Consider the following 23,811-nt stretch of genomic DNA (forward strand, 5'->3'; position numbering starts at 1 on the left):
CCACCCCCACCCACCCCCCCACCCCACCACCCCAACCCCCCACCACCCCACCCCCCACCCACACCCCCACCCCCCACCAACCCCCCACCCCCAACCCCAACCCCCCACCCCCACCCCACACCCCCCACCCCCAACCCCCCACCCCCACACCCCACCCCCACCCCCCACCCCACCCCCAACCCCCACCCCACCCCACCCCCACCACCCCACCCCACCCCCAACCCCCCACACCCCACACCACCCCCCCACCCACCCCACCCCCCCCACCCCCACCCCCCACACCCCACCCCCCACCCACCCCCCACCCCCCAACCCCCCACCCACCCCCACCCCCCACCCCCCAACCCCACCACCCCCACCCCCAACCCCACCACCCCCCCCACCCCCCACCCCACACCCCACCCCCAACCCCACCCCCACACCCACCCCCAACCCCCCAACCCACCCCCACACCCCCACCCCCCACAACCCCCCCACCCCCACCCCCACACCCCCACCACCCACCCCCCATCCCCCCACACCCCCCAACCCCCACCCCCCCACCCCCCCAACCCCCACAACCCCCCCCACCCCCCAACCCCCCACCCCACCCCCACAACCCCCACCCCCCATCCCCCACTACCCCCACCCCCAACCCCCTCAACCCCCACCCCCAACCCCCCCTACCCACCCCCTCCCCCCACCCCCCCACTACCCCCCTCCCCCCATCCCCCACACCCCCCCCATCCCCCCCACTACCCCCCCCATCCCCCCCCATCCCCAACCCCCCTCCCCCATCCCCCCTCCACCCCCCTCCCCCATCCCCCCCACTACCCCCCCACCCCCATCCCCCACTACCCCCCTCCCCCATTCCCCCATCTACCCCCCTCCCCCATTCCCCATCTACCCCCCCCTCCCCCATTCCCCCATCTACCCCCCTCCCCTCCCATCTACCCCCCCTCCCCCATTCCCCCCTCTACTCCCCCCTCCTCCATCTACCCCCCCTCCCCCATTCCCCCTCACTCCCCCCTCCTCCATCTACCCCCCCCACCCCCCCTCCTCCATCTACCCCCCCCACCCCCCCTCCTCCATCTACCCCCCCCACCCCCCTCCTCCATCTACCCCCCCCACCCCCCTCCTCCATCTACCCCCCCCCACCCCCCTCCTCCATCTACCCCCCCACCCCCCTCCACCCCCTCCTCCATCTACCCCCCCCCACCCCCCTTCCTCCATCTACCCCCCCCCACCCCCCTCCTCCATCTACCCCCCCCACCCCCCTCCTCCATCTACCCCCCCCCCCACCCCCCTCCTCCATCTACCCCCCCCCCCACCCCCCTCCTCCATCTACCCCCCCCCCCCACCCCCCTCCTCCATCTACCCCCCCCCCCACCCCCCTCCTCCATCTACCCCCCCCCACCCCACCCCCCTCCCTCCATCTACCCCCCCCACCCACCCCCCTCCTCCATCTACCCCCCCCACCCACCCCCCTCCTCCATCTACCCCCCCCCACCCACCCCCCTCCTCCATCTACCCCCCCCACCCACCCCCCTCCTCCATCTACCCCCCCCCACCCCCCTCCTCCATCTACCCCCCCCCACCCCCCTCCTCCATCTACCCCCCCCCACCCCCCTCCTCCATTTACCCCCCCCACCCCCCTCCTCCATCTACCCCCCCCCCACCCCCCTCCTCCATCTACCCCCCCCCCCACCCCCTCTCCCCCCCCTCCCTCATTCCCCCTCCTTGCTGCCCCATTTGGTGTTACTCTCACTCCGGAAGTTCATGTTCCCTCTGGTGGCGGGGCTGGTGAGTGACCCGGAACCGGATTCCAGTCGTGGCCGGAAGTGTTCGCTGCGGCCAAAATGGCGGCGGTGGTGAGGCGATGGCGGGAGCTCGGGAGGTACCGCCCGGGAGAGGGTTTAATGTATAGGACAGGGAGGGGGGGGGTATGGGGTAAATGTATAGGACAGGGAGGGGGGGGTATGGGGTAAATGTATAGGACAGGGAGGGGGGGGGTATTGGGTAAATGTATAGGACAGGGAGGGGGGGGGTATGGGGTAAATGTATAGGACAGGGAGGGGGGGGTATTGGGTAAATGTATAGGACAGGGAGGGGGGGGTATGGGGTAAATGTATAGGACAGGGAGGGGGGGGTATGGGGTAAATGTATAGGACAGGGAGGGGGGGTATGGGGTAAATGTATAGGACAGGGAGGGGGGGTATGGGGTAAATGTATAGGATAGAGAAGGAGCAATAAATGTGTAGAATAGACAGAGAGAGATGGTTAATATAGAAAATAAAAAGAGTAAATGTTTACAGGGGAGTGTGGGGATAAATCTGTGCAATAGAGAAAACATGGTGCAACATGTCAGCGGAGTGATAATAGAGTGAGGGACTATCAGTATAGAGAGAGTGGGGGGGGGGAATCATAATGTATAATGGGAAGGGGGTGATATTTATAATCCCCTATTTCCCCTCCCCCTCCTATGTCACCCTGCCTCCATTTCTCTCTCACACTTCTCTCTCTCTCTCTGCTCCAGGTGTGGATTCCGAGGTTCCAGGTCCTTCAGCAGTTCTGGTTATCCTGCAGTGCCACTCTCTGCCCCGCTCCCCAATCTCCCGATACCCATCTTCGCCACAGTCAGTGGACAACACAAGTACGAGACCCGGATCACAGTGCTGGAGAATGGACTGCGAGTCGCCTCACAGGACAAATTTGGACAATTCTGCACAGTCGGAGGTCAGTGCCGGGCAGTGGGTGTTGAGTTACAAGTGGGATGAGAGGTCTGAGTTCACTGGGCCTCCTTATCCCATCGGACTGTCCAATCCTGAGGCTCCTGTTAACCTCCATGTGCCCCGACGTCACGATAATCCTTCCTTCTAAACTCATGAGAAGTAATTTTTTTTAGCTGTGAAATGCTTTGAATGAAATGCCCTGAAAGGACCAAACCCCAGGGATAAATTGAACTTATCTCCCCCAAGGGAGTACTGTAGTGTTGGAGACACCATGTTAAATCAGGACTGTATCCGTTGGATGTAGAAGATTCCTGATGCTATTTTGAAGAATAGGGCAGTTCTTGTAATCTGTTTGTATTTTTACTTAATGGAATCAATTGTAAGGAAAGCTTGCATTTCGGTGCATCTGCTGCCCCTGAGTGTCGGTGGTAAAGGGAGCAGATGTTTGCGGATGTGGTACCAATCAAGTGGCTGCTTTGTCCTGGATGGTGTTGAGCTTCTTGAGTGTTATTGGGGCTGCTCCCATCCAGGCAAGTGGGAAGTATCCCATCACACTCTGGACTTGTCCCTTGTAGACAGTGGACACACTTCAGGGAGTTGGGGTGGGATACGTCCTGTGGTTATTGAGCTTTTTGTACAAGGTGATCTTCCAGTCAGAAACTGCAAACTGTCAATTGGAGTGGAATCTGTTCCCCTCATCGATATCACCACTGAAACTGTGGTGCCACTGCAAATGCCATGGGCCAGCCTTGTGCCAGCTTCACCTGTGTTGCTGTACGTTGTCACTGTACTTGGGTGTTCACTGACTGTACATACACATACATATCCAGTCATGGTTCCTCTCTACCCTGCCCCTCCACCTCAAACCCTGGCTTCGCTTTCTGTTCGCACCATTCTTTCCATCCCTGTCCCACCGATTCAAGGCACTTTCCCAACCTCACTCCCATCCTTGTGAACCCCTCCCAAAATTCTCTCACTCTTCCAGTGTGCTGTCCATGTCACACTTTCACCCGATTCTGCTGGTAACAGTTAACATCAGTCTCAGCTCTCCGGTGTCTTGGGGATTTATTCTGGCCATATCTGGTCAGCTGCTGACTCAGAGCTCTCCTCTTAACGCAATCATGTCCTTCAGTTTTAGCAAACGCAGGATCGAGACATGAGGCAAAGTATCCAAGTGGAATCTCCCACTTTATAGAAAAACTGGCGTTTTCAGTAAGTAACAACGGATTCCCTCCATTTTTTATCTGGAATCTTAAAAGGATGGGTCAGGCACACACGTTTTAAAACAGTACGTGCAGATGTGGTTTGAAAGTCAGTCCCTCAGCCAAGTGAAGACAGTTAACAAAAGAATGAGAAGTGAAAGGAGGACTTTCTTTTTAATTTGAGTTATACAGTAATGTGCTGCCTGAAGGGGCATTGGAAGCTGGATAAAGGAAAAATACTTGAAAAGAGAAATTTTCACCTTCATGGGGAAACAGCAGGAGAAGTGGGGCTAACTGTTTGGATCTTCTAAGAGGCATCATAGATACAATGGGCTGAATGGCCACTTCCTGTGAGACTGTCAGTGACTGTTCTCCACGTGATGCCAGACAGTGAACTTGGCTCCGCTGTTATCTCGGAGAAAGTGAGGACTGCAGATGCTGGAGATCAGAGCTGAAAATGTGTTGCTGGAAAAGCGCAGCAGGTCAGGCAGCATCCAAGGAGCAGGAGAGAGGAAGAGAGCTTCTTCAAGGAAGGCATCCTTGCAAGAGGATTCGCAGTAGGTTAAAATCGTCTAGGAGAAAGTGAGGACTGCAGATGCTGGAGATCTGAGAGAAGATCCTAAAGAAGGGCTCGATTCTCCTGCTCCTTGGATGCTGCCTGACCTGCTGCGCTTTTCCAGCAACACATTTTCAGCTCTGCTGTTATCTCACACCTCACAGTGATATGGCCCTCATGGGGTCGGTTTGTTATTTAAAAACATCGAAACATGGAGGTCAGGAGGCTGATTGGCCACAATTCAACAAAAGTCTAGATTAGAGTGGTGTTGGAAAAGCACAGCAGGTCAGGCAGCATCCGAGCATCAGGAAAATCAACATTTTGGGCAAAATCCCTTCATCCTGAGTCAGTCCCTCAGCCAAGTGAAGACAGTTAACAAAACAATGAGAAGTGAAAGGAAGGCAAAAGGCCCTCATCCTAATGAAGGGTTTTTGTCCGAAACGTCGATTCTCCTGCTCCTCAAATGCTGCCTGACCTACTGTGCTTTTCCAGCACCACTCTAATGTCGATTGATTTCCAGCATCTGCAGTCCTCACTTTTGCCTGCACAATTCAACAAAATCCAACCCCACTCCTCCCTCAACAAACCCAGCCCTAGCTTCGTGCAGGCCCCCATGTCCTTTCACTTCATTGGTGCTGACTCCACAAGTGAGCATCTACAACTGCTCTGGGGTCAGGAATGCCAAAGGTCTGTAATCGGATGAAGAAATGTCTCCATTTCTGAATCTGAAGTACCTGACCCCCCCCCCCGCCCCCCCAGCCCGAGAATGTGACCCTGGGTTCTCTCCGTCAGAATAGAATGGTTTCTCATGCTCTATCTTGTCAAGACCCTAAGGATTTTCAGATCTTTCAAGGCGATCACTTTGAATTCTTTCAAACAATCATGGAGGGTAGTGCCGAGAGGGTGAGAACACTGCTTTGTGTTTCGTTTCCTGCCTTCCCGGCCAGTTTCCTGAACACTTGTTGCAGTGATAGGGTTTCAGTCTGGGTGGTTTACTTGAAACTGAGTCTCATCAGTGAACATTGTTGTTCATCAATCATCTCCCATCCCTCTGTACCGTGTCCTCTTCCAGAGCTCACCTGCAGCCTGTTCAGCTGGAAGATAGAGCACAAGGGAATAATGTTTAAGATTCATGATTACACCGGGCACTTTGGAAATGGTGTGGGATGTTGCTTGTTTAATTGATGAGGGATGAACTGGCAGCTTTGGAACTGTAATTGTGTTTTTATCATCAGTCCACTGCACAGTTTGGCTCGAAAGATGAGATCCTGCACACACTGGAGAAACACGGGGGGATCTGTGATTGCCAGTCATCAAGGTCAGTGTCATGCAGAATGATACCTGTGCTTTGGAACCTTGTCAGTGAGTAACTCTGACAGCACGTGCTCAGGTGGCGATATTTGGGGGGGTGGGGGTGATGTGTGTGTGTGTGTCACTGGGGCCACGAGTGGAACAGTCCCTGTCATTTTTTTTTACTGTGCGTGGCCTGTTTGTCTCTGATGCGCAGTTCCTTTAGACCACCTTGTGTGATCATGCACATGGTATTTTAATTGGGATGATTTGTGTGCAGCCTGTATGGTATCGTTCAGGTTAATGCTGTCAGTGAGTACAGTTTACTGAGAGTGCTGGCCTCAGGTACCAGAGGGTGTTAGTGCTGCGAGTAGACAGGAGGTCAGAGATCAGCCTGAATTCCAGGGCTGACTCCCCATATCTCTGTTGAAGCAAGGAAGAGAAGTTTGTGGTGGGGAGCTTGGGACCACGGCAAACACAGTGGGTGGCACAGTGCCACAGTGGTTAGCACTGTTGCCTCACAGCGCCAGAGACCCGGGTTCAATTCCCGCCTCAGGCGACTGTCTGTGTGGAGTTTGCACGTTCTCCCCGTGTCTGCGTGGGTTTCCTCTGGGTGCTCTGGTTTCCTCCCACAGTCCAAAGGTGTGCAGGTTAGATGAATTAGAGCTTAAAAATGTGTTGCTGGAAAAGTGCAGCAGGTCAGGCAGCTACAGCTCTGTACCATCACCCTGCCATACTGTACATGTCCATCTGCTGCTCAGTCTGTCAGTGACAGTGCCCAGCTACACAGCTATGTTAGATAGAAAAACTCTGAAAGTTGTTTTCTCAGTTTTAGATGAGGTAGTGAGGGGGGGGGGGTGGGGGGGGAGGTCAAAGAGGTGGAGGAGTTGCTTCACTAATCAGGGAGAATGTTACACCTGCAGCCAGAGAGGACACACTGGGAGGCAGTATGGGTACAGCTCAAAAATAAGCTGGGTGCAATCACTCTGATTGGATGATACTACAGGCTGCCCAACTGCAGGTTGACGAACAAATCTGTCAGCAGGTTATGGAAAGGTGCAATAACAACAGGGTTGTCATAGTGGGTGAGTTTGACATCCCCCAATATTGACTGGGACTGCCTCAGAGCAAGAGACTTCAATGGGGCAGAATTTGTTCAGTGCGTCCAAGAGGGTTTCTTGAGACAGTGTGTGGATAGCCCACCTTGAGGAGGGGGGGGCGTCCTGGACCTTGTGCTGGCTAATGGGCGTGGCCAGCTGACTGCCCTCTCAGTGGAAGAGCAGTTTGGAAACAGTGATCACAACTCCTTCAGTTTGAAGAAAGCTGTGAACACGGATAAGGCAGGACCTTGTGGCAAGACAGTAAATTGCAGGAGGACAAATGACCTCAGTATTAGGCAGGAGTTAGGGAGTGTCAATGGGAGGAGCTGTTATCGGGCGAGTCCACATTGTCCACATCCTTGTCCTTCCTCCCCAGCTGATGGGAGTTTAGGAGCAGCGTGTTCCGGTAGGGAGGAAGGACAAGGATGGCAAGGATAACGAGGGAGGTTGGGAATTTAGTCAGAAGGGAAAAGGAAGCATGTGTAAGGCTGAGGAAGCTAAAATCGGACAGAGCCCCTGAGGAATATAAGGAAAACAGGGAAGTTACTCAAGCAGGCAATCCAGAGAGCAAGAAGGGAAGGGGAAATGACCTTGGCAAGTAGAGTTAAAGAGAATCCCAAGGCATTCTACATCATACATTAAACACAAGAGGAAGAAGAAAATATTATCAAATCTCAAGAAAGAAACGGTTGATATAACTCTCCTAAAGGAGACACACTTGTTGGATAAAGAACACGAAATTACGACAGGGTGGATTTGATCAGGCCTTTTTTTCTTCTTTTAGCTCAAAATACAGGGGAGTTATTATTCTTATTTGGAAGAATTTCCCTTTCAAAATCCTAAATCAGACAAAAGACGAATCTGGACGATATATTCTGATTAAAGCCCTTTTAAATGGAGAGGAATATGGGATTTTAAATTTGTATTGTCCCCCGGCACATCCTTCTAAATTTATCATGGAAGTCTTCTCCAAATTGATGGCTCTCGGTGCCCGTCATACAGTTATAGGGGGAGACTTTAATTGTATTATGGATCCGGAAATAGAAAGGATTCCCAAGAGTACTGCAGGAGTATCTCCCAGATCTAGACAATTGGTAGATCTGAACAAAGAATTAGGATTGGTAGATGTATGGAGATGTCTCCATCCACAGGGCAGAGATTTTTCTTTTTACTCCAATCCACATAAATGTCATACCAGAATTGATATGTTTTTTGCCCCCTCGATTTCAGAATTAATATGTTTTTTGCCCCCTCGATTTTTTAAAATTCCATATCACCCTGTAAAATAGGCAGTATAGCAATTTCCGACCATGTTGCTGTATATATGGAAACCAAGGTGAGGAACAATGGGACATCCCCTCGGCATTGGCGTATGGACCCCTTCCTAATGAAAGACAGTAAATTTGTAAAGTACTTCTCTCAAGAATTTAAAACTTTTTTAGAAATTAATTCAGGTACGGCTAGCAACCCATCAACGATGTGGGAGACCATCAAAGCTTACACGCGAGGTTTGATCATCTCCTACTCAGCAACCCAGAAAAAATTAAAGGGAGAACAACAGCGTCTGCTCGAAGCTCACTTAAAAGCAGCTGAAACTGCATACGCTGATAGACCTTCTATTATTAAATTGCAAAGGATTACGGCTCTTAGGACAGCTCTAAACACCACACTTATGGACATGTATAACTACACATACAGTCAGGGCTGTCTCCCGCCTTCGTTGAAAGAGGCAAATATCTCTCTTATCCTTAAAAAAGGAAAGGACCCAGAAGATTGCGCGTCATACAGACCAATATCCTCGCTAAATGTAGATTGTAAAATCCTTTCTAAAACATTAGCATTGAGGCTAGAAAGGGTATTGCCACATATTATAAAGGAGGATCAGACGGGGTTTATTAAGGGCCGTAGATCATCCAATAATATTAGAAGGGTTTTGAATATGATTCAAGCCTGTCATCAGGTAAAGATACCAGGAGTAGTAGTTTCATTAGACGCGGGAAAGGCATTCGATAGGGTTGACTGGTCATATTTGTTTTACACATTGGAAAGGTTTGGCGTTGGACAGGTGTTTACCAAATGGGTCTCAACATTGTATAGTGATCCCAAAGCAGTTGTGGTTACCAATGGATTAGGTTCGGATAGCTTCAGTGTGGGTAGGGGCTGCCATCAGGGATGTCCTCTCTCGCCATTGTTATTTACGCTAATAATTGAACCACTTGCAGAAGCTATAAGGGCTGATCCTAATATAACGGCCCTGAGGATTGGTACAGGTAAACGTAAAATTACCCTTTATGCAGATGATGTTCTCCTATTCCTCAGTAATCCTCTGATGTCCGTACCTCGCTTAATCCAAGTTATTAATACATTTAGCGCATTCTCAGGCTATAAAATTAATTTCTCAAAATCGGAGGCTATGCCAATTGGTGGCCTTGCTATGATACCCCACTTAGTGGATGGATCCCATTTTCCCTTTCGTTGGTCCCTGGAGGGTTTCTTATATTTAGGCATTTTTATTACCCCAGTATTTGGTCAGTTATACAAGGCTAACTTTGTGCATTTACTGGAAAGGATAGGGCAGGACCTCCAGCGATGGGGAGACCTTCCAATTTCCTGGCTGGGTAGAATATCACTAATTAAAATGAATGTCCTGCCCCGTCTCCTATACCCTGTGAGAATGCTTCCGGTGATGCTGCCGAGGCTGGCACTACGTAGATTATATGGCTGGTTGGGTTCCTTTATCTGGAATCATAGACGGCCCCTCATTAAGCTGAAGAAGCTACAGCTTCCACAGGCAAGGGGAGGATTGGACTTCCCAGATTTTAAGAAATATCAGTTAAGTTCCCTATTAAGTTACATAGCCAATCGGGTCTTGTCTGACCCACAATCAATCTGGTTGGACATCAAGGCTTCTCAAGTAAAATACCCACTTATTAACCTTTTATTTTCAGACAAGAGGAAAATCATTACGGATCACTGTAAAAGCCCTATAATACTAAACACAATTAAAGCTTGGAATATAATGCGGCAAAATGAGGGCAACTCACATAAAACATCCCCCTATGCACCGATAGTGGGAGCAAGGGGATTCCAACCGGGGTTTACAGACACCACTTTTAAACTCTGGAGATCCAGGGGTATCTCATGTCTAGGGGACCTATTTAAAGATGGGGTCCTGATGTCTTTTGAACAGCTGCGTCAGAAATTCGGATTACCTAATGGACACCTCTATCGATACTTCCAAATTCGAGACTATATACAGAAGAAGACTACGTTATTAGATAGTCTTTATAAATCAGATAGAGAATGTAGAGTACTACAACCAATGGGGGTATCCTCCATCAGTACTATTTATCATTTACTACATGATGAAGTATCGAGAGATACGGACAATCTGCTTAAAACATGGGATCAGGATTTGGGACTAGAAATCTCCATAGAAACGTGGAATGATATTTAGGAAAACGCTAGAAGAATTACTATCTGTAACAAAACCCAGGCTATCCAGCTGAAGATACTTCATAGGGCCCATATAGCACCGGTTCGATTGGCAAAATTTAAGGCAGGAGCATCTCCAATGTGTCCCAAATGTAAAATAGAGGTGGGCACTCTTGTACATTGCCTATGGACCTGTCATAAGATCCGTAGATATTGGACTAAAGTAGCAAGTACCCTGACAGAAATTTTAGGAACGGAAATTAAAGTGGACCCTGTATCTCTCCTTTTGGGCTTTTCGAACTTACCCTCCCTGGACATGTACGGGAAGAGACTATTTTCTATTCTCTCTTTCTGTGCAAGGAAAAATATTTTGGTGAACTGGCTGGCTGAGGGCCCCCCTGGACTTTCAAATTGGCACAGATTAATTATGGAATGTATTCCCCTTGACTTCCTTACAAATATGGTGCACTGAAAGACCGAATTATTTTATAAAATATGGCAACTCTTCTTGAATTGTATGAATACAGATATTTCGGCTAGCCTAACAAGGGCTTTTATTTAATTGAGATTGCGAACCTGGCTGGTCAGGGGCCCCTTAGGAGAGGAATCCCGCACTAATACGGGTTTTGTTACATTTGATGTTAACACATTCACTATCCAATTTCTGTGTTACCCGTTGGGTTTTTTTTCTTTCTCTTGTTTGAATAATGTAAGAGACTTAATTATACACTCTGGTTAGTTGTAGGTTAGATTAGTAGTTAGCTGAAAATGTGTTGCTGGAAAAGCGCAGCAGGTCAGGCAGCATCCAAGGAGCAGGAGAATCGATGTTTTAGGCATGAGCTCTTCAGGAATCAGATTAGTAGTTAGTTGAGTTTTGATTTTTTTTCTCTTGGTATTTTTCTTTTGTTAAATGTTGGTTATTATTTATTTAAGATTTAATTGTATATCAATGTTTGTACTTGAGAGTTTTTTTTAATTTTGTAAACTTGTAAAAATGTTAAATTTCCAATAAAAATATCTATATTAAAAAAACACAAGAGGAAAACTAGAGAGAAGGTAGGACCACTCCAGGGTAAAGGAGGGTGAGGATGTGGGTGAGATCCGAAATGAGGACTTTCTATCGGTATTCACCCAGGAAAATGATGTGCGGGATAGTGAGACTTGTGTGGAGCATGCGAATATGCGAGGGCATTCTGAGATCAAGAAAGAAGTGGTGATGGGTCTCCTAAAGAGCGTTAAGGTGGATAAGTCCCCAGGAGCCAATGGTATATACTGGAGGTCACTGAGAGACACAAGAGGGGAGATTGCTGGGGCCTTGACCAAGATCTTTGTGTCCTCCCCAGACACTGGCAAGGTCCCAGAGGGCTGGTGAGGAGCTCATGTTGTTCCTCTGTTCAAGAAGGGAAAGAGGGATAATCCAGGAAACGATAGACTGGTGAGTCTCACATTGGTGCTTGGGTAACTATTGGAGAGAATTGTTAGGGTTAGGATTTACACACATTTGGAAAAGCCTGCCCAAATTAGGGACAGTGACTTTGTGCACGGCAAGTCAGATCTTACTCATTTGATTGAATTTTTCAAGGAGGTGACAAAGGTGATTGATGAGGGTGGAACAGTGGATATTATCTACATGGATTTTAATAAGGCTTTTGACAAGGTCTCTCATGGTAGGCTCATCCAGGAGATTAAAATGTATGGGATCCATTGTGACTTGGCGATGTGGATTCAGAACTGGCTTGTACATAGAAGGCAGAGGGTGATGGTGGAAGGGTCTTTTTCTGGTTTGAGGTCTGTGACTAGTGGTGTTCCGCAGTGACCCGTACTGGGATCTCTGCTGTTTGTGATAAATATCAATGACTTTAATGCACATGTAGGTGGATGGGTTCGTGAGTTTGCAGGTGATACAAACATCAGTAGAAGTGTGGATAGTGGAGAAGGTTGTCAAAGGATACAGTGGGATATAGGTCAGATGCAGATATGGGTGGAGAAATGGCAGATGGAGTTTAATCTGGGTCAGTATAAGGTGCTGCACTTTGGGAGATCAAATGTTAAAGAAAAGTATACAGTTAACAGCAGGCCCCTGAACAGCATTGAGGTACAGAGAGATCTTAGGGTTCAAGTCCATAGGACCCTGAAAGTGGCCACGTTAGTACATAGGGTGGTAAAGAAGGCTTATGGCATTGGGGAATTGAAGTCTAAGAGTCAGGATTTCATGTTGCAGGTTCATAAGACTTTGGTTAGGCCTTACTTAAAGTATTGCGTTCAGTTTTGGCTGCTGCATTACAGGAAGGATGTGGAGGCTTTGGAGAGGGTGCAGAAGAGGTTCACCAGGATGCTGCCTGGATTAGAGGGTATGAGCTATAAGGAACGGCTAGAAAAACTCAGGTTGTTTTCTCTGGAGTGACAGGAACTGATGGGAGACTTGATAAAAGTCTATAAAATTATGAGATGTATGGATTGGGTTGATGGTCAGAATCTTTTTCCCAGAGTTGAAATGTGTAAAACTAGGGAGCATGTTTTTAAGGCGAGAGGGGGAAAGTTCAAAGGAAATGTGAGGGGTAAGTGAGTATTAGGAGTCTGGAAGGTGTTGCCAGGGATGGTGATGGAGGTGGATATGATATGGGTGTCTCAGGGACTTTTAGGTAGGCACATCAATATGGAAGGGATGGAGGAATATGGACCAAGAGCAGGCAGAAGGGTGTCATGTTCAGTCCAACATTGTGGGCCGAAGGGCCTGTCGGTGTACTGTACTGCCATTTGAAAGCTGATGCTTGGAGGGAGGGAGGCAGGGTTGGGATGCAGTGCGTTCAGGGCTGGAAGGGCTGGCTTGGTGATGTTACTGCTCACACACCAGAAGCAGAATGAGCTCAGGGGAGCTGCAGTGGGTCTGCTGGGGGAACGACCAGAGAAATATGGGACAGATGGGGCAGCTGGATAAATACTCGGAGGAGAAAGCAATAAAAGGATATAGGGGTATCGAGCGATGAAGTGTGGGAGTGAAGGTTTCTCAATGATCAGGATAGATCCCTGTCTCCAATCCTGTTGCAGGGACACTACGATGTTTGCAGTTTCTGCCGAGGTGAAGGGTTTGGAGACGATGGTTAACCTCCTGGCTGATGTGGTGCTTCAACCGAGATTAACAGGTAACAGCAGCAGAGCGTTTCCCCTCACTCTCCTGATTCATCGTGAACCGTGAGTGTGGGTTTTCACCAGTTACTCCGAGTCTGGGATTGTGGAGTGCTCCAATCCAGGTTTCGAGTGGCAGGTGTTGGAGGGGACTCTTTCCCCTCCTGTGGGCCCTGGAAGGAGTTACCAGCGTCCTCTGACTGGCTGCGTTATGAGCTGGAGATCTGAGAGAGTGGGAGCAGCTGAGGACAGTCCAATAGCAGCCCAGAGGTAAGGAGGAAGGGGCTGAATCCCCTCAGAGCTGAATATCCACAGTGGGAGTTACTCCTGGCTGTACGATGCCTGCCTGCCATTGTCTTTAATTGTTAACTGGCTGTGGGAGCCCAGCAATTACCCAGAAGGCAGTTTAGAGCCTTAGTGTCATTGCTGTGGGTCTGGAGTCACGTGGGTCAGACCAGGTAAGGACAGCAGATTCCTTCCCTGAAGGACACCAGTGACCCAGGTGGGTTTTCCTAACAATCAACAACGGAATCATGGTCATCATTCGACTGTTCCTTCCAGATTTTTATTGGATTCAAATTCCACCATCTGCTGTAGCGGTATTTGAACCCAGGTCCCCAGAACATTCCGTGGGTCACTGGATTAACGGCCCTCGCCCCCCCCCCCCCCCCCCCCCCAGTGTTCAGTTGGGGCTGTGGGGTCACTGGCTGTGGACAGCACCACCCCCCCACCACCGCACTCATGGCTCTGTCGATTTGTTATCTCCCCCCCCCTCCTAGATGAGGAGTTGGAGATGGTGCGCCTCTCGGTCCGATTTGAACTGGAAGATTTACAAATGCGACCGGATCCTGAGCCCCTCCTGACTGAGATGGTTCATGCGGTAAGGTGACTTTTCTTTTCACAGAGCCCAGGCTGAAACAAGCTCAGGTCACCAATGACAGCAAACAGACACACCTGGAGCTCTGCTTCCACCTGACAACAATGTACAGGCATCACAAAGGAAGGAGCATGTGCATTTTTGTAGCGCCTTTCATCCAAATGGTCCAAATTGCTTGCACCGAGTGAATTGGTTCTGGGGTGTGGTCATCAGTGGGATTCAGAAAATATGAAGCCAATTTATTCACAAATAGCTGTGTGCTAATGCCCAACGAGTCTGTCCACCGGAGTGACATTGGGTGAGGGATAAATATGGCACAGAAGTGACTTCTCCTGTTCTTCAAAATAGTGGCAATGGAATGCATTACATTCACTTGGATGACATTACAGTACCTCAGGGTTCAAAAGAGAGCCTGTCAGACAGTGCGGCACTCCTTCAGCACTGACCCTCCGACAGTGCGGCACTCCCTCAGCACTGACCCTCCGACAGTGCTCACTCCCTCAGCACTGACCCTCTGACAGTGCAGCACTCCCTCAGCACTGACCCTCCGACAGTGCAGCACTCCCTCAGCACTGACCCTCCGACAGTGCAGCACTCCCTCAGCACTGACCCTCCGACAGTGCGGTGCTCCCTCAGCCCTGACCCTCCGACAGTGCGGCACTCCCTCAGCCCTGACCCTCCGACAGTGCGGCACTTCCTCAGCACTGACCCTCCGACAGTGCCCCCTCCCCCAGAGCTGCCCCTCTGACAGTGTGGCCCTCCGACAGTGACCCCTCCCCCTAGCGCTGCCCCTCCGACAGTGACCCCTCCCCCAGCGCTGCCCCTCCGACAGTGCGGCGCTCCCCCAGCGCTGCCCCTCGGGTGATCATGCCGAACTTGCTGAATCGGAATCCTTTGCTCCTTCCTGCTTCAGCCCACTCGGACCAAGCCGATGACATGTTTTGTCTTGATTGACTTTGTCAAACCCTTACTCATCCGAAACATCTTCTTCAGTCGATCACCCCTGACTGTGCTCGCTGTGTGGTAGCCCAGCCTTGTCTGTGTACTCCTTGCTAGTCATCAACTCCTTCTCAAACTGTGGGCACCAAACTCCCAGACCACCTACAGGAGTGTCCCCTGAGAACAGTGTGAAAATGATGAGCATCTATTTCTCTTGTTGCAACTTCCACCACGTCACTACCTGCTGGTTTTTGGGGTGTGGGTGAGGGGTGATGGGGGAGTGTTGGAACAGAGGGTGAATGGTTTCTGCTTTGTCTCACCAGGCAGCTTATCGGGACAATACAGTGGGGCTGCCCCGGTTCTGTCCCGTGGAGAACATGGAGAAGATTGATCAGAAGCTGCTTCACTCCTTCCTGAGGAATTACTACACCGCAGACCGGCTGGTACTGGCCGGGGTCGGGATCGATCATGACCAACTGGTGCAATACGCCAAGAAATACCTCCAGGGTACACTGGCCACTCCACTGCCTACTCCATGCTCTCTCTCACACGCAGGCACGCTCCCTCACATGACCACACCCTCCCTCAGGCACGCTCCCCCACACGACCACACCCTCCCTCAGGCACGCTCCCCTGACCACACACTCCCTCCCCCAGGCATGCGCTCTCACACGACCACACCCTCCCCCACACAGCCTCCCCTACATACCCTCCCTCAGGCACGCTCCCCTGACCGCACACTCCCTCACCCGGGCACGCTCCCTCACACGATCACACCCTCCCTCAGGCATGCTCCCCTGACCACACCGTCCCCCAACGCGCCCTCCCCCGACCACACCACCTCCCCCCCCCTCCCCCCCACAGCAATCAGAGTCCCATCACTAACCACCCCCAGCTCCTACAGCCTCCACACAGGAGGCCAGTCAGCCCATTGAGTAGGTGATATCACATTGACAGCTCCACTTCCTGCTCTTTCGCCACTGAATCTGCTTCTGTCACCCCTGTCAGGCAACAGGTTACAGATCAACAGAGCTCACAGAAGACAAAACACCCTGTATCAGCTCATTGAGCATCATTGCTACTGGATTCATTATTCCATCAGATCCCTTTAGGATGTTCACTCCCACTGCTCAAAGGAGAACATAAACTCTCTGCCTCATTCCCATTCTGTGACACAACAGAGATTCAATTAAACATCTAATGGACAAGATCTCTGCAACACTCTGGTTCTCTCAGCATTGTCCCTCTGACAGTGCAGCACTCCCTCAGCGCTGACCCTCTGACAGAGTGGCACTCCCTTGGCACTGACCCTCTGACTGTGGCACTCCCTCAGCACTAACCCTCCGACAGTGCCCATTCCCTCAGCACTGACCCTCTGACTGTGGCACTCCCTCAGCACTAACCCTCCGACAGTGCCCATTCCCTCAGCGCTGACCCTCTGACAGTGCGGCACCCCCTCTCCACTAACCCTCTGACATTGCCCACTCCCTCAGCCCTGCAGTGGTGACATTGCTCTGGGGTACGGTGTGTAGAGTGAGGTGTGTAAGCTCAGTGTTGTTCACTGAGAACCCAGATGCTGCTGAGTTCAGCCTGGCCTGTCCCTTTGGAGCTCACCACCTTGGACTGATCATTGTCTCTTTTGTTTTTAACCACCCTGCAGGTTATACCCCTGTGTGGGGGTCCGGAAAGCCCACTGATGTTGACAGGTCAATCTCCCAGTACACAGGGGGAATCGTGAAGGTCAGTTGCTGCCTATCACCCTCCCAGGTTGGGCTCGGAATTCTCTGGGAAGGTAGTCAAGTCTGTGCTGGTCTGCAGTTGCTGCACTGTGATTACACAGTAGGGGGAGGTAGAGAGCAGCTAGCGCTGGTGTGGGCCATTGCTCCCCAACCCCTGACTCTCACTTTCACCCCCTCAGCCTCTTCCCCTCCCCTTCCCTCCCCCTCCCCTTCCCTCTCCCATCTCCCCTCTCCCTCTCCCTCTCCCTCTCCCCCTCCCCCCCCTCACTCCCCCCTCCCCCCCTCTCACTCCCCCCTCCCCCCCTCTCACTCCCCCCTCCCCCCCTCTCACTCCCCCCTCCCCCCCTCTCACTCCCCCCTCCCCCCCTCTCACTCCCCCCTCCCCCCCTCTCACTCCCCCCTCCCCCCCTCTCACTCCCCCTCCCTCTCTCTCTCCGGCACTAAGGGAGATGTTGCCGGGTGATGTGGGGGGTGGGGGGGGGGGGCTGTACAGGAATGGGTTCTGGGATATCTGAGATAGGGAGCAGAGCAGGGAAGGTGCTGAGTATCACTTCTCCCGATCTCTCGGACTCCTCAGGTGGAGAAGGACATGACGGATGTTAGCCTGGGACCCACGCCCATCCCCGAGCTCACCCACATCATGATCGGGCTGGAAAGCTGCTCCTTCCTGGTGAGTCCCTCTTCTCTCAGACACACCGTTTGTAGTTTCTTGTTGCTTTTGGGATGTGCTAACAGTGACCACTCACAGAGATCAGTTTAATTATCGATCAGCAACAGTGACCAGGAGCTGTTCGATTGTCATGAATCCCCAAGCAGCAGGCCGTGGGGGGGAGGGCAGTCTGCTGCCCTTCTCTGCTCTGGGTCTGTATGTTACTGCAGTCCCCCACCGATAAACACTGTCTCCTGCTCCATTTACATCAAACTGACTCGAGCAGCCCAGAACATGTCTCAATGCCACTACCTCAGGCTCTCCCACCCTGGTAGTGCCTGTGCTGTGAGGTAAGGAGTCCGACTCTGACCTGTCTTTGTGACCTGCTCCTGCCGGTGTAAGTGTGTGTCCACTGTCTCCCCTTCCCTGCCTGGCTTGCAGACGTTAATCCCTGGATTTAAGGCGAGTTTCAATATGGAATGGGATGGCCTTCTCGATTGTGAGTGGGTGGTTTACACGGCTCCACGGGCAGTTTGATCGGGGCTTTGTGGAGCAGCTCAGTGTTTTTTGAGGTTAATGGCCCTGATGGTTCCTCCCACATTGTGCCAAGATTCCATCAGACTCAGGACTCTGACCTCGAGCGTTGTCCTGAAACACGAGAAAATAGCTCCCTCTGCGCTCTCACACTGACATTAGAGCTCCCTCTGCGCCATCGAACACTGTGAGGGCAGAGTCAGGACAGGGTTCGATCCATGTTGGGGCTGGTCTCGCTGTTACAGACCATGAGACTGAATTGATTTGTTGACTTGATTTCAGGAGGACGATTTCATCCCCTTTGCTGTGTTGAACATGATGATGGGTGGTGGCGGCTCGTTCTCAGCTGGGGGTCCAGGGAAGGGGATGTTCACCAGACTCTACCTCAATGTCTTAAACAGGTCAGAGCTGCTCTCCTGCATTTGTACCAGAGTCTCGTGGTGGCATGGGGAAGGAGACTACAGGAGGAGGGGGGAGACAGCTGTGTGGGACTGGGGATGTTGGAGCTCCAGAGTTTGAGGGGGTCAGACGTTGGGAAGGTGTTTCCATTGGTAGGAGAGGCTGGGACCCGAGGGCACAGCCTTAGAGTAAAGGGAAGACCTTTCGGAACAGAGAGAAGGAGAATCATCTTTAGCCAGAGAGTGGGGAATCTGTGGACTTCACTGCCACAGTAGGCTGTGGGGGCCAGGTCAGGGAGGATATTTAAGACGGATATAGATAGGTTCCCGATTGTCAAACGGATCAAAGGTTATGGGGGAGAAAGCGGGAGAATGGGGTTGAGAAACCTATCGGCCATGATAGATTGCCAGAGCAGGAGCCTGGGGGAACACAGTACTGCAGGCAGCATCAGGAAGGCCAGACAGGAGGCTGGGGGAACACAGTACGACAGGCAGGAGGCTGGGGGAACACAGTACGGCAGGCAGCATCAGGAGGGACAGGCATGAGGCTGGGGGAACACAGTACGGCAGGCAGGAGGCTGGGAGAACACAGCAAGCCAGGCAGCATCAGGAGCTGGAGAAGAGTTGCACCCGAATCGTTGACTTCTCCAGCTCCTGATGCTGCCTGCCGTACTGTGTTCCCCCAGCCTCCTGCCTGTCCCTCCTGATGCTGCCTGCCGTACTGTGTTCCCCCAGCCTCCTGCCTGTCCCTCCTGATGCTGCCTGCCATACTGTGTTCCCCCAGCCTCCTGCCTGTCTACCTTGGGTTGCAGCATCTGCAGTTTATTTTGTCTCTAACCATGAGTGAATGGCGAAGCAGACTCGATGGGCTGAATGGTCTAATTTTGGTCCTATGGGTAGGGAGTGTGTTATTTCCCTGAGTGTTTCAGCATTGACAGAGTGGGCCATCTCCATCAAGCCTGCTCTGCCATTCAATAAGCTCACGGCTGACCTTTTCCTGACCTCCGCTCCACATATCCGGCCTCTCACCCTAACCCCTAATTCCTGTTCTGTTCAAAATCGATCTTTGCCTTAACAACATTCAATGCAGTAGCCTCAGCTGCTTCACCAGGCAGGAACTCCCACAGGTTCATAACCCTTTGGGTGAAGAAGTTCCTTCTTCACTCAGCCTTAAGTCTGCTCCCCCTTACTTTGAGGCTATGCCTTCTAGATCCAGTTTCACCTGTCAGTGGAAAGAACCTCCCTGCTTCTATCTTATCGATTCCCTTCATCATTTTATATGTTTCTATAACATTCTTCTAAATTCCAATGAGTATCGCCCCAGTTTACTCAGTCTCTGCTCATAAACCAACCCTCTCAACTCTGGAATCAACCCAGTGAACCTCCTCTACACCCCCTTCCAGTGCCAGGACATCTTTTCTCAGGTAAGGAGACCAAAACTGTGCACAGTACTCCAGGTGTGGCCTCACCAACACCCTATACAGCTGCAACATAACCTGGCGAAAGTGAGGACTGCAGATGCTGGAAAACCAGAGTTTAGATCAGAGTGGTGCTGGAAAAGCACAGCAGGTCAGGCAGCATCCGAGGAGCACGAGAATCAACGTTTCGGGTCATCCACTGTCCCCTCTCACTCTGGCACTGGCCTGGGCAGCCTGCACTACTGGGGTCTCCAACACAGAGCTCTGGCTGAGAGACCAAGAACAGCATTACCCACAGCTAGCACACGGAGATACGGAGAGAGAATTCGAGGCTGTGATTTCTGATCCATTGATGTGCTCCAGTCTCTTAAAGTCAAATTGAAAACAACTCAGTAACTGGCTCCCTCTCTCTCTCTCCCGCCCTCAGACACCACTGGATGTACAATGCCACAGCCTATCACCATAGCTATGAGGACACTGGCCTCCTGTGTATTCATGCGAGTGCTGATCCAAGACAGGTACTGATCTGTTCTCTCTCACCAGATGCCTTTTATAAACTGACTCGGAGTTGTATCATTTGGCCCCATTAAACGACTCTGTCATTTTATGAAATCCTCAGATTTATAGTTCAGCTACTCACCTCAAATTCTCTTCTCTTGGTGTCCCAGGTCAGGGAGATGGTGGAAATTATCACTCGGGAATTCATTATGATGACCGGCTCAGTAGGCGAGGTGAGTGCAGATTCTGAGTGGTACGTGTGTCAGATGGGTGTTAGGGCAGCACAGACAGACGCGAGGACAGAGCAACAGAACACTGCGGGTCATTCTGTGTGACTGCAAGTGTTGCTGCGCCCTTGTGCAAAGTGACAGCCTGCTACTTTGAGGATTCTTTCTGTCTGCCCAGCTTGGCTCAGTGGCTCTGACAGTCCCCTCCAAGACAGACTCCTGCATTAATCCACACGGCCACAACATCAGCATCTAATCCATGCTGCTGGAGCTATTATCTTTCTGGGAAGGTCTTGAAACAGTTCCTCCTGATGGCTGTTAAATGTCCCATAGCTCAAGGTGACCTTTACCTGTAAGTGTTAGACAGAGAGAGGGAGCTTTACTCTGTACCTCACGCTGTGCTGTCCCAGTCCTTGGGAGTGTGTGATCGGACAGTGTCGATGGGAAATGAGGGTGTGGATTCTAGCAGCATGGTGACAGTTTCTTTGTTCTCAGATGGAGCTGGAACGAGCGAAGACCCAGCTGAAGTCGATGCTGATGATGAACCTGGAGTCACGGCCAGTTATATTCGAGGATGTTGGACGGCAGGTTCTTGCGACAGGGAGCCGCAAACTGCCGCAGGAGCTCTGTAAACTGATCGGTGAGTAGAGATTAGACAGGAGTCTGTCTATACTGTGCTCATTCTGTCCTTAAGAGACCAATTAATCCACTGCCTGTGACACTTCCCCTTTCAGTTTTACAGCACCAGAGACTGCCTAGTCCGTTGTGCTGGATCTCTGAAAGAGATTTCTAATTTGTTCCACTTCTGTGTTTTTCCTGTAAGTCGTAACAAGATTTTCTTTTGAAAGTTCCTGGTGAGTCTGCTTCCATTGCTCTTTCAACAGCAGCACTTTGTGTGAAATAAATCCTCCCCTCTTGCCCTTTTGGCTGTTTTATTGATTCTGTTCGATTGGCAATCCCAACCCTTCTTCCACTGGAAACAGTTTCTCTTTATTTACTCCAACAAAACTCCTTCGCATTTTGCACACCTCAATTCTTTTCTAAGAGGTGACAAAGAAGGTTAATGAAGGCCGAGCAGTAGACGTTGTCTATGTGGACTTCAGCAAAGTGTTCGACAATGTACCGCACTGTAGACTGGTTAGTAAGGTTAGATCACATGGGATCCATGGGGAGCTAGCCAATTGGATACAAAATCAGTTTGAAGGTAGGAGACAGGGTGATGAATGAGGTTCCTTTTCAGACTGGAGGCCTGTGACCAGTGGTGTGCCACAAGGATCGGTGCTGGGTCCACTGCATTTCACTATTTATATATATGATCTGTATGTGAATTTAGGAAGTATAGTTAGTAAGTTTGCAGATGACACCAAAATAAGTTGTGTGGTGGACAGTGAAGAAGATTATCTAAGACTACAATGGGACCTTGATCAGATGGGCCGATGTGCTGAGTGGCAGATGTCGAGTTTGATTCAGATAAATGCGAGGTGCTGTATTTTGGGAAAGCAAATCTTAGCAGGACTTATACACTTAATGGTAAGGGTCCTAGGGAGTGTTGCTGAACAAAGAGACCTTGGACTACAGGTTCATAGCTCCTTGAAAGTGGAGTCACAGGTAGATAGGATAGTGAAGAAGGTGTTTGGTGTGCTTTCCTTTATTGGTCAGAGTATTGAGTACAGGAGTTGGGAGGTCATGTTGCGGCTGTACAGGACATTGGTTAGGCCACTGTTGGAATATTGCGTGCAATTCTGGTCTCCTTCCTATCGGAAAGATGTTGTGAAACTTGAAAGGGTTCAGAAATGATTTACAAGGATGTTGCCAGGGTTGGAGGATTTGAGCTATAGGGAGAGACTGAACAGGCTGGGGCTGTTTTCCCTGGAGCGTCAGAAGCTAAGGGGTGACCTTATAGGCGTTTATAAAATCATGAGGGGCATGGATAGGATTAATAGACAAAGTCTCTTCCCTGGGGTGGGCAGAACTTTAGGGTGAGAGGGGAAAGTGTGGGGTAACTTTTTTACACAGAGGGGAGTGAGTGGATGGAACAAACTGCTAACAGAAGTGGTAAAACCAGTACAGTTACAGCATTTACAAGGCTGGGTATATGAATAGAAAGAGTTTAGAGGGATATGGGTCAAATGGGACTAGATTAGGTTAGGATATCTGGGTCAGCATGGATGAGTTGGACTGAAGGGCCTGTTTCCTGCTGTACATCTCTATGGCTTCTAAGTCTCCACTTCTCCTTTGTGTCCTAAGGAAAGCAATTCCACCTTCTCCAGACTCTCCACATTCACTGAAGTTCCTGCTCCCTAGAAGTTCCAGTAAATTTCTTCCGTAACTTTTCCAAATAACTTTTTACCTGTCCAGCTGCTCCCAAATTCCTGGGACACTCTCTCGGCCCAGTGAGGTTGGCATGCTCACAATCTAATGAGGAACCCCCTTGTGTTTACAGGTGAGGTAAGCGCAGACGACATCAAGAGGGTCACAATGAAAATGTTACGCAGCAAGCCAGCTGTGGCAGCCCTGGGAGATCTCAGTGATTTGCCAACGTATGAGCACATCCAACACGCACTGACCAGCAAGGATGGTCGCCTACCCCGAATCTATCGGCTGTTCCGGTGAGGGGGACCTGCTCCCGGTTCCCAGCTGATGAACAGACACACTACACCTTGAGTCCTGGTACCTTGTAGCTGTGAGCTGCTTGAGGTGGACAGAGAGGGGTAATTGTGTGTAATTAGACTGGGCTGGGAGAGGGGGAGGGGAGAGAGGACAGAACACAGTGTGGGTGAAAAGTGGTCTAATGTACTTGATTTTATATCAAGATAGCGAGATCAAACCTGCTTTGAAATGCTTGGATGTGTCTTTACTTTGTGATGCTGCTAGTTACCAGCTCCTGGACTGTGATCGTTCTGTGTTAATGCGCAAGACTGTTCTGTCCAGTTATATAAATTTTTATTGTACTAATGCCTAAGGCCTCCTGGGACTTTGTTTCATATTGGAGATATGTAATACCCATCTAATGATGGATTTAATTTGAGAGTGCTAGCCTTTTCTGCCAGATACAGGTGTGAAGTTGTTGCATGTGCCAACCACCAGCATCTTATCCTTTACAGACTGTGTT

The 23,811-nt window shown here is 50.8% G+C and overlaps 1 protein-coding gene across 1 annotated transcript; it reads left to right on the forward strand.

The window, feature by feature from the left end:
• Window positions 1–1,804: 1,804 nt before the first annotated feature.
• On the forward strand, window positions 1,805–23,655 carry pmpca (peptidase, mitochondrial processing subunit alpha). The gene is made up of 14 exons (XM_072566039.1): window positions 1,805–1,876; window positions 2,516–2,715; window positions 3,844–3,923; window positions 5,705–5,787; window positions 13,343–13,437; window positions 14,200–14,300; window positions 15,560–15,743; window positions 16,897–16,976; window positions 17,553–17,645; window positions 18,441–18,559; window positions 20,402–20,492; window positions 20,643–20,705; window positions 21,195–21,339; window positions 23,143–23,655. The coding sequence occupies exons 1-14, from the start codon at window positions 1,839–1,841 to the stop codon at window positions 23,310–23,312; spliced, it is 1,542 nt and encodes a 513-aa protein (XP_072422140.1). The 5' UTR covers window positions 1,805–1,838; the 3' UTR covers window positions 23,313–23,655.
• Window positions 23,656–23,811: the final 156 nt, after the last annotated feature.

The sequence above is a fragment of the Chiloscyllium punctatum genome, chromosome 49, assembly GCF_047496795.1.
Source record: "Chiloscyllium punctatum isolate Juve2018m chromosome 49, sChiPun1.3, whole genome shotgun sequence".
NCBI classification, from domain to species: Eukaryota; Metazoa; Chordata; class Chondrichthyes; order Orectolobiformes; family Hemiscylliidae; genus Chiloscyllium; species Chiloscyllium punctatum.

Coding starts and splice junctions, on each gene's coding strand:
- pmpca (XM_072566039.1), top strand. CDS start 1,839: ATGGCGGCGGTGGTGAGGCGATGGCGGGAGCTCGGGAG. Junction 16,977..17,552: donor ACACAGGGGGAATCGTGAAG/GTCAGTTGCTGC, acceptor CGGACTCCTCAG/GTGGAGAAGGACATGACGGA. Junction 18,560..20,401: donor TACCTCAATGTCTTAAACAG/GTCAGAGCTGCT, acceptor TCCCGCCCTCAG/ACACCACTGGATGTACAATG.